We start from the raw sequence: 13,254 nt of genomic DNA, 5'->3' as shown, positions 1-13,254 counted from the left end.
CAGGTCTTATTCCCTAACTTGAGTAAACTAAAGACCTGGAGGCGTGATCAATGCCATTTGGCTATTCTGAGTGGCCAAAGAGCATTGATCACGCCTCCAGGTCTTTAGTTTACTCAAGTTAGGGAATAAGACCTGGTACTTAAGACACGCAAAATACAGCCCAAGGTGTTCATTTGGTGATTTATGTTATGTATTTATGACTGATCTCAGTTTGTTCTGAGTTGGTTTGTGTAATAGTGTTGTGTGCAGTTGGCAGTTGCCACTATAAAGGGGGACTATAAAGACTAAAACCAGGTTATTGTTTTGTCATTGCAATACTGTATAAATAAAGATGGCTTGCAATATTTATCGTTTTTGACACTGTCATATGATGGGTTTGCAGGCCTAAATTTGCCAATCTACAAGCCCACAATGTGATTTTTGGCATGCGACACCGTTGTATGGCAGAGCATGAGTTAAGAATCTCACACTGTAAGATAACTCTGTTAATAAGGTTCAAATTGGAATTTCACCAGCAGCCTACGTAACACAATGTTTCTATTTGGCTGGCAGTGATTTTCAGCATGATTTTCCAGACTGCATTATTAAAAACGGAGTGCCGTGATTCCCCCCCCCCCTCCCTCTAAAACATGATCATCAGGTACTATGATTATACTAGAATATTTCTACATTTGTTTTTATGTGGCCACACCCACCAGTTAATTAAGTGTAACTGGTTTTCACCTTAGCACCACCCAACTGAACTTAAGCCTCGCCCACAGCTGTTGTGTGTATAATGTGGGAGGGGTTAGGGTTATGATGTCACTAAAATGGTGTTATTTTGATTGGGCTTTTTGACTCAAAGGCTTTCAGCTTTCAGGAAGAAACCAAAATTACACACGAAAGACATATTTGAATACAATAACCACGCCAGTAATGTTAGAGTAATGTTAACTCCATAGACACATGCATGCAAAACAGAAAAAGTACAAAAATCACGGCACTTCGTCTTCAAGGTTAGTCAGGATGTCCTCATTATATAAGGATTCAAATATAGGTAAAGTTCCCCTTTAACACAAAATGGACATTGTGTTTGCACGCACATAATAGCTTTGACAATTACATGTAACAGTTTCAGTACGATTACTGGTATGTATCATACTGTACTGTACATAACATGACGCTGCACAGTAATGTCCATTAATCCATTTGTGGAGTGCATTTGTATTGATCTCTAAAGCACTGATACTTCCTGTTATGAACTATTCATAATTAGTGACCGTTGAATATTTATGGGAGGGGTCAATTGAAGAAAACCGGAAGGTCAAGCTTTTAAAAGAGAAGGTATACAGTTTTAAATATACAATTGAAACAATCAAATTTAAAATATTTATACTCAGTAAATATTAAGGTTGTGCCAATATATCTATATTGCGATACTTCCTCCCACGATATTGTATCTGCCTTCCAGCTATATAGCACTATATCGAATGTTAGTACTAGTAGTAGTACCCATTGTTGTGAACAAACAAGTTCTGGACAAGTTACAACGTTGCAGTGTTTGGAGGAGGCAAGATTCATGTACTTATTGGCAAGTTTGTGACACAAACAATTCCTGATTTTTGCCTTTTATGGTTATTTTTTCATTTCCAATTTCAAATATAGATGAAATCTCTTGCAATATATTGAATATCGCAATATATCGTGATATTATCATTATCGAGGGCCTAATATCGCCACAGATATAGTATCGTGAGGTACCCATATCGTCCTACCCCTAGTAAATATGCACATTAAAGACAGAAGAAAGGTTTCCCTTCCTAAAAAAGTTAAATTATATTTTGGTAACACACCTAAACTGACTTTAAGAATTTCCAGTAGGCGAACGTCAAAGTAAAACATCAGTTGACTAATCATAATTTGTTTCACAACGTATATATTTCACCGCCTATTATCACCACTAGTCTCATTTTTATAGTCTGACTAGTATGTACAGGAAGTTCAATATAATATAATAATGTAATATATCGTAATTGGTATCGGCCGATATGACCCTGCAAATAATCGGAGATCAGATATCGGTCATAATTTCAATATTGTGTATCTCTAGTACTGAAGCTATCTCGATGCTGACCAGCTCAGTGTCTTCCCTAAGACTGGGTTGGTTCCCCGGGAAAGACCATAACAAATTGTACTGACTTTCTCTTTCTGACACTTGGCGTCAAGAGTTGAATTGGGGGTAAACCTGTGTGCGACATGTGTGCGACACATGTCCAGCAGGGGATAATATTAATCTGGAATCTCTGAGTGGAAGTTAACCTGCATTTCCAAGGGACGGATTAAAAAGAATATTAGCGTACAATCACAACTTCGGGGTAGCGAAATCCAATCACAACCAAGCAAAAATATACAAGCAAACAATATCAGGAAAGCAGCTGCCTACAGAACAGAAGGAAGCCAGTTCAACATAGTGGGGGAGAACTTGATTGAAATTAATGTCGAGAACAAAAAATACAAATCTGCAGCGAGGGCTGCCGAGGACCAACAGGCCATGTGTCTCAGGAACCCTTGTTTCCCAAGGCCTCACTCACATACTGACACTGTACAAAACATGTGTCTCATGCCCCCCAGGACAATCATGAGACACATGTTTTGTACATTGTATATTACTCGTACATTGTACATTTTATCCATACATCACGCAAATCTGGACACACTATCTCTATAGTCATGTGATCAACATGGATCTGTCAGATTTCCCTTATTCCATCTCGATTAGCTAAGATCTGCCTTTCAAAGTTTGCAGGTTTGGTCCGTTTTGAACAAAATGCTTCAACACAGCATTCAATTTATGTGCAATTTTGCACGCACATTCCAACTAGGCCACTAAGGACAAATTGCCAATTTTAAAATGTTCATATCAGCCTCATGGTGGCCTCGATTTGCATTTTTACCTATAATTGCACTGCATGATCTGTGTGAAACCTTTGACCTGCATTGTTCGCATCTGCGCCACCAGGAGGCAGACTATGTAAAACACATTTCTTTACATAAAGTAACTCCTTCAGATTCTGTCCAAAGATCCTGCAAATCGGCACACACATTATCGCTATAGTCATGTGATCAAACTGGATCTGTCTGGTAATAATATTCCATCCTAATTGGCTAACATTGGCTTCCAAAGTTTGATGGATTGGCCCGTTTTGAACAAAATGCCTCAAATCATGAACATAGAGTGCAATTTGAGGGACATTTTGCACGCACATTCCTACTAGGCAGAGGAATAAATCCCACCCTTTTCACATTGGCCTATTATAGCGCCACCAGGAGACCACAATAACCTACCTGGCCTGGTGGAGACCTCATTTTATAGTTTGTTCTGTTTTTCAAAGTGACCGTCAGCAGTTTTCTGGGCCACATGGATCCACAGCACAGTATCCAACTGTATGCCACCACCAACATGCTTTGTCCAGATCCATGATATTGACTTTAACTTTGCCCATGTGGGATTTATCCAACATACTGTATGTATCAAATCCAATGTTGCTGGCAGGCACAACATCTATAATAAGATCATCCATCATGGACAGTAATGTTTCCACCCACCACTTTAATGTGTTCATCCAAAAGGACAATCGCTGCAACCTCTCTGCTGAATAAAGTCTCTTAAAACGATGAACTACAAACTGAGGTTGATGAAATAAAAATATTTTTTTATGATTACTTGGTGTGGGAGGGTCAACAATTGTATTTATAATGTTTTACCACTTGGGGAGGGTCAAGAAAAATATGTCACTGGGAGGGTCAAGTCTTTTTTTATTTCAGTCAGAGCCTTTAAGATCCTCCAGTGACATTATAAATATTGAATGAACAGTCGTGCCTTCTCCTCATGCTTGTCGCCAGCCTGGTCACACACTGCAGTGGGATGGTATTCCACGCATCACACAGGATTTGTTGCAAGTCAGCCAACCAGTGTTGGTCACTCTAGCACCAACAGCATGCCCAAGATGATGTGTTCAATTGCATTGAGGAGGTCGGCACTGTTGGCAGCCCATTTCATTCTTTCTACATCCAAATCCTGGAGGCAGTCTTTAGTGAACCCCACTCAGTGGGGGTGAGCGTTGTCATGGAGTTCGGTCCCAGACTGTGATATGGGGTCTGGGGACTACCACTGGTTAATATACGACTGCCACTGGCTGCAGAAACTCATCTTGATATCTCTCTGTAGTGAGATTGTGATGGAGATTAAGAATGATGGCGTTCACTGATGGACATGCTGGCCCACACCACTACACTGCCTCCACCAAAAGATGTTACTTGTTGCAGCAATCTGCATAACGTTCTCATCACCTGGGGTTACCGGAAGCTCATGACAAAACAGGAGTCAATAGCAACAACAGAATTAGCCAGCATTTGCAGAGAAGATTTGCCACATTTTTCATCGGTGCAACCAACATACTTGTGCTGCTCATCCCACAAATGCATGTTCCTTACAAATGGGGAACCATTTAAAAGGGAAATAAACAGGCTTTAAAAAGGCATAAAAGAAGCATTAGCCTAAATTGTTTATTTTCCGAGTTGTATAACTATTAGGTAAGGTGGGAAGTGAACTAAAAATCCCTACTCACTCATTTTAATGAAAGTTGCTCACCCAGCTCATACTCCCCCCGGAAGTATACCCTCCTTCCAGTTTTGGTCATCAACATACAGTTATTTGGCTTGGCTGACTTGGTGATTTCACATTATTTCTAGTGGTTGTTGAGTTCAAATCTCACAAGGAAAGACTTGAATTCTTCATATAGTGTCTGTATTTTATAAATGAATTCGTTATTAATGTGATTTCAGGGTAAACTTGGGGTACCTGGACTTCCTGGCTATCCTGGAAGACAAGGACCTAAGGTAAGGACACAGGCATACATGCAGTACATATACATATATGCAGTGTTTTAGCTTGATCTTGTAGATCTGATATTTTATTTTAGCAGAATGTTTACCCTTTTTTGCCATATATTTGTCTATTTTCACCTATTATTACATTATTATTACAATTTTACTATTTATCTATCTACTTTTTTACAGTTAATTTTGGAACAACTGTATTAAATCATTGCTTTGTTTTCTAGGGATCTCTTGGTTTCCCTGGATTCCCCGGCTCAAATGGCGAGAAGGGAATGAGGGTAAGTTGTTGAAAGATCACCCGTGTTCCTCATCTTCGGCAATTAGCCCCATGGTTGACAGCCATAATACGTTGAAAAGTTCAAACTGAGCACACAAAACAAAATCAACTTTAAATAATTATTTCAATCAAATGCTGCTGTGTAGCTGATCTGCTGTGTGTTTGAATCTGTGTATTTGTTCAGGGTCTGATCGGCAAGGCTGGACCAAGAGGCCAAAGAGGACCAACGGTATTGTTCATTCTTTCATCTATTCATTCCTTTATTATTCCGCCATCATCGCTTTCATTTACTCATGCATTGATTTACTCATATTTTGGTTTACCTTTGCTTGTCTCCACTAGGGTCCCAGAGGGCAGAGAGGACCAAGGGGAGCAACAGGCAAATCAGGAGCTAAGGTACATTTGGATCAATATTCGATCAGGTTTGGTTATCATTGTTGGTCTTCCCACCCGTTACATTAGCTTTAGTTTCATGACAACAGATCTGCTGGTCTGTGTTGTGAATTATGTAGCCCATTTAAAAATGGATCAAATAATCGTAAAGCCATAATGTAATGGCTACTTATTGTTTTGTTTTTGTTGTTGTTGTTGTTTCCAGGGAACATCAGGAAGTGACGGCCCTCCCGGACCACCAGGAGAGAGAGTAAGCTCTTTGTTTTTAACCCATTCTGACCTGAGATCAGATTCATACGAGGTTTCCGCCGGACACACACTGGTCTGATGAACCCATTCTGACCTGAGATCAGATTCTAAAAATGTCAGTCGTTCTTCGATTTTTTTCAAAAATAGCAGACCTACAAGCTCGTATGAGCTTGTAGATCTGCTATTTTTAAATAGGTAAAGCATAACATGATGCTGACACCAAAATGGGTGCCCGTTCAGAATGGGTTAATCATCTATTAATAGTTAATTATCAGAGATGTCCCGGATATGCCAATCTAACCACAGATCCGACACAGGCGTAAGGGGTTGACACTATGGCAGGTAAATAAAATGTTGGGGCATGTGGAGTTTGCTTTCGAGTTGCCCCAACTGCAAGTGCACTATACGGTATGAGAGAGGAGTCTGCTATAAACACAACACGAGATATATAGCCAGATAGCTAAACACAACACGAGATCACAACCCTGGTATCGGTATTCAGTATCGGTATAGAGGGTATGCACTTGCATGAAGTGAATGTCAAATCGAGTGGCAAAATTAGTGACAAAGTGAGTTTAATGTCGTTTATCGTCGCTTAATGCAATCAAACACAACTGTTCTGTTGGGATGAATGGGCTGTCAAGGCCACAAAGTAGTTTTTTTGCCACTCAGTAGGCGTTCCTGGATAACTTCCGGGTTTGATGATGATGTCACACGCATACCCTCTATTGGCTAACACAGAATCGGGATCGGGAACGAAAAAAGTGTATTGGGAATTTGGGACATCCCTAGTAATTATGTTTACATTTTGCTGCAGCTGTATTGATTTATTTCTGCTCTACTGTATTTAAATTGTACTCATTGTCACACTTTTATGCATAACGTGCAAGTGTATGTATTTTGGATTCACATTGGTACTGAATAACACCATGTTGCTGATTTATTACCAGTTTCAGAGTTTTACAGTTTTGAGACACTTTCTAACTGGTTGTATCAGTTGTTCTTAATAACCTCTGTGTGTACTGATCAATACATTGTGTTCTGTGTACTGATCAATACATTGTGTTCTGATGTCTTCAGGGGCTGCCTGGACCTCAGGGAGCGAATGGTTTCCCCGGACCAAAGGGACCTCCCGTAAGGAGATTTATTTATTTATATGTATTCGGCTGCATGACATTGATTAGAAGAATGATGAAGGTGAACTGAATGCTAACACTGGATCACTTTGAAATGTGAATTAGCTATTATTAGGCCAGCATATCTAGTTCAGGAGTCGTTTCCGTTTCCTTTGTAAAACTTGGTTGATGTTTTCCACCCAGGGACCTCCAGGAAAGGATGGACTGCCTGGACACCCTGGGCAGAGAGGAGAAGTCGTAAGTATTGTTTTCATTTCCCCATTTTGTTTATCAATTCTGGTGCTCATTTTGTTTCTCTTTAGTGATGTTTTATGAGAAGAGAAATTCCTCCCTAGTAAAAAGACTAACTGGAGACGGGATTTTAGTCCCACCACTAGCGATGGGACAAAAACTTCCATCCAGCACTTTGGTTCCAAAGAAGATACGTACGTGCTGAATGGCTCCCCCCCCCCCCCCAAGCTTCGCCACCAAACAAGCCCAATTATTGACTGACTTCTATGTAAACCAAGATGCATTACCCCCCCCCCCCCCCACTCTACATAGCCAGCACCCCCATAGCACCCCCAGTTACAACTTTCTGGAGCCGTCGCTGCTTTCCATCACTAAATGCTGAGTGCATTCATACTCCCTGGAGGACAACCCCTAAATATTTTGGCGACACTGCGAGATTTCCTATAGTGCCACTCTCAGGCTAAAAAGGCAACTTTGCACACACATTTTGCCATTTATCTAGTCGGCAGATTGGAGCATGAACCCAGAGGAGCGTTACTGCCTCTGTATGTCCATGTTTGTATTGTAGCAGACAACTGCAGAAACGTTCTCGTGGTGGCATATTACTGGTGTAGCCATGATGGAATTTGATTGGGAAAGTAGAATCGGCATGTCAATGGAAATGCACATTTTTCCATGAAATCCACTTGTGATCGAAGTCTCTCCATTTGTACCTACACTCGGTGATCAAGAAAGGATTGATTGATTGATTGACACTCCCTGCCCCCCTTCTTTATTTTCTTTTTTTCTCCTTTTTCTGTACGCAGCGTTCATAAAAGGTGCTTAGTTTGAATATAACCTACCTTAATTCATCAAAACTGCTGTGTTAGCATTAATCCATGTTGTGTTCATCCGAGTTTGGGGTGTGTTGTTGGTACATCAGATTCTGTCTTCCATTTTACTTTTTGCTAACATAATTTGCTTCCTTTCTCCAGGGTTTCCAAGGAAAGATGGGTCCACCCGGCGGTCCTGGAGTTGTTGGCCCTCAGGTTAGTGGTGAACATGAAAGGGCATTTCAAAGAACAGCATTTTGCCTGGGCGCCATATTGTGGAGGGGAACTCATAATGGGCATGCAAATGCATGGAACTTGGAACTTGCCTCATGTTATATTTATGCAACTCTATTTAGCGAAGACCCGGCAAGGGTGTGCTGTGATTGGCACTATTGGGCACACGGCTCCCCCTCCCCAATATTGCGTCTCCACTCACTGACACATTCATCCAACGAACTGCAGTGGCCAATGGCCCATCTACGTTTCTATATCTATGACATTTTGTCCCAGGCTTTTGAATAATGTATGATACAGACACATATCTTTAGCTAAGCTAAGTGTCGGGAAGCTAAACTAAGCTAAGCTATGCCAGCCAGTAAGTCCAGCCACTAGCAAAAAGTTGGGCTGGATACAAACCTTTAGCCCACTTTCAAATCTTTATCAGGCGCGATGTAAAGGAAAGTTGTTTTTCTGAAAGTGTTTAACAATATATTTTAAATTTTAATATTGAAATAATTTCTCTCATCTTTCTTATCCATCATTTCCTCTCTATGTTCCATCTCTACTCTAACTCCATCTCTTCTGTCTTCATCTTTACTCTTACTCCATCTCCTCTGTCTCCATCTTTCTCCTCAGGGTCCATCGGGAGAGACCGGCCCCTTGGGAGAGCGTGGCCACCCAGGACCCCCAGGGCCCCCCGGTGAGCAGGGACTGTCCGGCCCATCAGGGAAGGAGGGCACCAAGGGAGACCCAGGTCCCCCAGGAGGCCCTGGCAAGGACGGACCCCCGGGACTGAGAGGCTTCCCTGGGGAGAGAGGGCTGCCCGGTACCCCTGTGAGTATGGTGTTTGGTCATGGGGCTGCCCAGTACCCCTGTGAGTATGGTGTTTGGTCATGGGGCTGCCCAGTACCCCTGTGAGTATGGTGTTTGGTCATGGGGCTGCCCAGTACCCCTGTGAGTATGGTGTTTGGTCATGGGGCTGCCCAGTACCCCTGTGAGTATGGTGTTTGGTCATGGGGCTGCCCAGTACCCCTGTGAGTATGGTGTTTGGTTATGGGGCTGCCCAGTACCCCTGTGAGTATGGTGTTTGGTCATGGGGCTGCCCAGTACCCCTGTGAGTATGGTGTTTGGTCATGGGGCTGCCCAGTACCCCTGTGAGTATGGTGTTTGGTCATGGTACCTGCCCGGTACCCCTGTGAGTATGGTGTTTGGTCATGGCCAAACTTAGCATTTTTCAACTTGTGTACTTTGTAATGATTCTGGTCTTGTCTTGTTCCTTCTGTCAGGGAGGAGGAGGACTGAAGGGAAGTGAAGGACCTGCCGGACCTCCTGGACCTGCTGTAGGTTTCAAACCTGAGGCCAATTCTACAAAATGCCTTCTTTCTTTCAATCATTTTATTTTTTTATTTTTGCACAAACTGATACATGACTCACATATACATAGACAGACTAACACAGACATACCTACATACATTATACCTACATACGTCCATACATCATCTTCTTCAATATCTTCTTATACAAAATGCCTTCTAAATCAGTAGAAAATAGTATATCTGCTCATTTTGAATAGCCAACGCAAGAATCTAAAATAATGCATGATGCATTTTATTGGGGCTTAATGCTTTCATCTCTCACACAGATACTGCAGTGTCCGTATGAAATGAATCAGCCCGCATGTGAAAACACATGTTTGTATCGCGTTGATTGAACGCCATTTTTTATATGCACATGTCTACTGTATAGTGGATCAAACGTTTTTTGAGTCAGAACCGCCAGAAAAGCCCAAGCTGCATTCCTGAAAAAAATGCATATATATATATATTTCTTTTAAATATTTTGCAGTGATAAAAATCATGGGCAAGGTTAAACGTTTAGTGCAGGAATCCCATGGATTAAAAGGAGCTTTAATGAGTGTGTGTTATTTGACTGTGCCTTTCTAGGGTTCTCCTGGTGAGAGGGGAGGAGCTGGTACCGCTGGACCCGTTGGACCTCCTGGAAGACCAGGCCCTCAAGGCCCTCCTGGACCCGCTGGAGAGAAGGGAGTTCCTGTGAGAGTCTATTTTTACACTATGTATAATAATAATTATTAGTAGTAGTCATCGTCGTATTATTTGTATTGCATCATAACCTTTTCCATGTGAAGTCGGTGTATAAGTTTAAGACTCAACGCGTCTCTTTGTGTGTTTTTCCCCCTTCCTCTTAATTCTATCCCCTAGGGTGAGAAAGGCCCCATTGGAGGAGCAGGTCGTGATGGAGTTCAGGGGCCTGTGGGTCTGCCGGGTCCTGCTGGACCCCCTGGAGTTCCTGGAGAGGATGGAGACAAGGTGAGTGATGCACACGATGCACTCTCACTCACACAGACAAAACATATTACACTGTGAGACGCAAGAACACGCAGCAACACAGACACAATAACATATGCATCTGCACACACATACAGTACTTGGACACGCACACGCACGCGCACACACACACACACACACACACACACACACACACACACACACACACACACACACACACACATAAACAAACCGTAAGTGAAGCATGATTGCATTCAGTGACATGAGATTATCTTGTACAGCAGGTGAATTGGGAACAAGGGCTGAATTTTGTTATTACTTTACTGTCCTTAAACGGTTGCTTTGCTCACTGGATGCGATTTAAAAGTAAAACATGCGTTGATTTGACGCTGCAATCCATTGCCTCATAATATCCTTCCCGGGATTCCGGGCCTTTCTAAACCTTGCTTGACATTGTGCTCTACTTAATATTGTGTCTTTCCACAGGGTGAGGTGGGAGAGCACGGTCAGAAGGGCGGTAAGGGAGACAAAGGCGAACATGTGAGTGATATTGCGTGATACTTTGAAATCAAGTTGGAGTTTTTTTTTGTTGCTCTATTGCGTTTCTTTGTTTGCTGATTGTTTTGGTTTGTTTGTAGGGTCCGCCTGGGCCACCTGGATCAATGGGTCTACTTGGTCAACCTGGTGCTCCTGTAAGTACAAACTTCACTTATTTCAATGCTATCGTAGCACAGTGAAAATAATCTAGAAGCAATGCAACGCGTTGTTAGCTTGCAGAGCTAAGTGTCGAAAAAGGTAAATACAATAATCAGAAATGTAATACAAATAATCAAAATAGGAATAACATAGAACAAGCAAAAAATGTAAACATAAACAACCATCATTTAGTCTACACTACAATACAAATTAAATTGTTGTTGTCCAGGGAGCTGATGGAGAGCTTGGACCCAGGGGTCAGCAGGGACATTTCGGAGCCAAAGGAGATGAAGGATCCAGAGGATTTCCAGGGGCGCCAGGTCCCATCGGACTGCAGGTATGAAGAACTGTAACTATTATCCCATTCTGACCTGAGATCAGATTCATACGAGGTTTCCACCGGACACACACTGGTCTGATGAACCCATTCTGACCTGAGATCAGATTCTAAAAATGTCAGTCGCTCTTCGATTTTTCAAAAATAGCAGACCTACAAGCTCATATCGCGCCACCGAGTGGCGCGATACGAGCTTGTAGGTCTGCTATTTTTCAATAGCTAAAGCATAACATGATGCCAACACCAAAATGGGTGCCCGTTCAGAATGGGTTATATAGTGTACTAGTATATGGCAATGTAAGACTAAAAGCATACCAACATACCCACATATACATTCAGATGTCCAGTAGTAAGTATTGCACCAGACAGTGCTCCTTCCTGTAGATGTTACTCCACTTTAACAGACACCGTGGTTTACTCTTGGGGTTTGAGAAAGGACAGGGATTACTGTGAGATGGTATTTCCCAAACATCATATGACTCTCAAAGACTTAATCTACAGTAGGATATCAACTTTAGAATTTAGAATATATGACTATTGTTAAAGCCAAGGGTTATTTTCCAAGTCAACCACTGTGGTGTGGTCTGTGTTATAGCCATATAAAAACAAATTGTACTGAGCTGGGATTATTGTACTGATCAGTGAGCACATGATTGTATAAATAATGTCATTCCTACGATGGGACGCATTTCTGCTGTGATCTGAAGTCTGTAGATTAATTCACAGATGATGAACAGTTCAATACCACAGAATTTACCTATTCGAGCTATTCTCTTTCTGCAAACCTGGCTGTCGGTTCGGACACACTGCTTGGGAATCACTTTGATTGTAAGAGATTAGTTAGTCTTTAATTGTGTTTTTCATCCTGTACCCTACAGGGATTGCCAGGACCATCAGGAGAGAAAGGCGAGACTGGAGACGTTGGACCGATGGTGAGTTTTGTGCTTCGAAAAGCACATGTATCGACACCGCCTGATTGATAAGATTCTGAGGGTGTTGCCCACCGATGGTGCAGTGTAGTGAGGGGAAAAAAACGTACATTTCAGTGAACCGGATCATTCAAGATCGCTCAGTAAAAAGACCCGTTCATTTAGTTCATTTTGGACGTTCGGTACTCCCGGAAGCAAGGGATCTCCCCCTGCATAGACCCAGTCAGCAGTCCCCCTGCATAGACCCAGTCAGCCCCTGCATAGACCCAGTCAGCCCCTGCATAGACCCAGTCAGCCCCTGCATAGACCCAGTCAGCCCCTGCATAGACCCAGTCAGCAGTCCCCCTGCATAGACCCAGTCAGCCCCTGCATAGACCCAGTCAGCCCCTGCATAGACCCAGTCAGCAGTCCCCCTGCATAGACCCAGTCAGCAGTCCCCCTGCATAGACCCAGTCAGCCCCTGCATAGACCCAGTCAGCAGTCCCCCTGCATAGACCCAGTCAGCAGTCCCCCTGCATAGACCCAGTCAGCAGTCCCCCTGCATAGACCCAGTCAGCAGTCCCCCTGCATAGACCCAGTCAGCCCCTGCATAGACCCAGTCAGCAGTCCCCCTGCATAGACCCAGTCAGCCCCTGCATAGACCCAGTCAGCAGTCCCCCTGCATAGACCCAGTCAGCAGTCCCCCTGCATAGACCCAGTCAGCAGTCCCCCTGCATAGACCCAGTCAGCAGTCCCCCTGCATAGACCCAGTCAGCAGTCCCCCTGCATAGACCCAGTCAGCAGTCCCCCTG

General features: G+C 42.9%; 1 protein-coding gene across 15 annotated transcripts in view; it reads left to right on the top strand.

Annotated features, from left to right (window-relative positions):
- The window catches only part of col11a2 (collagen, type XI, alpha 2), a 91,702-nt gene that overhangs the window by 61,384 nt on the left and 17,064 nt on the right, over positions 1–13,254 (top strand). For all 15 annotated transcript variants that reach the window (XM_083780021.1, XM_083780023.1, XM_083780015.1 and 12 more), the window contains 16 exons: positions 4,825–4,878; positions 5,103–5,156; positions 5,340–5,384; positions 5,498–5,551; positions 5,754–5,798; positions 6,878–6,931; positions 7,117–7,170; positions 8,139–8,192; positions 8,832–9,029; positions 9,482–9,535; positions 10,139–10,246; positions 10,415–10,522; positions 10,988–11,041; positions 11,140–11,193; positions 11,427–11,534; positions 12,413–12,466. In XM_083780021.1, the coding sequence (XP_083636147.1) occupies positions 4,825–4,878; positions 5,103–5,156; positions 5,340–5,384; positions 5,498–5,551; positions 5,754–5,798; positions 6,878–6,931; positions 7,117–7,170; positions 8,139–8,192; positions 8,832–9,029; positions 9,482–9,535; positions 10,139–10,246; positions 10,415–10,522; positions 10,988–11,041; positions 11,140–11,193; positions 11,427–11,534; positions 12,413–12,466 (1,152 nt within the window). The remainder of the gene's footprint in view (positions 1–4,824; positions 4,879–5,102; positions 5,157–5,339; positions 5,385–5,497; positions 5,552–5,753; positions 5,799–6,877; positions 6,932–7,116; positions 7,171–8,138; positions 8,193–8,831; positions 9,030–9,481; positions 9,536–10,138; positions 10,247–10,414; positions 10,523–10,987; positions 11,042–11,139; positions 11,194–11,426; positions 11,535–12,412; positions 12,467–13,254) is intronic.

This window comes from Protomyctophum parallelum (genome assembly GCF_964188405.1).
Source record: "Protomyctophum parallelum genome assembly, chromosome: 1".
In the NCBI taxonomy this organism is placed as follows: domain Eukaryota; kingdom Metazoa; phylum Chordata; class Actinopteri; order Myctophiformes; family Myctophidae; genus Protomyctophum; species Protomyctophum parallelum.
The sequence above is the reverse complement of the archived record's forward strand: the minus strand, read 5'-3'. Positions and strand labels throughout refer to the sequence as shown.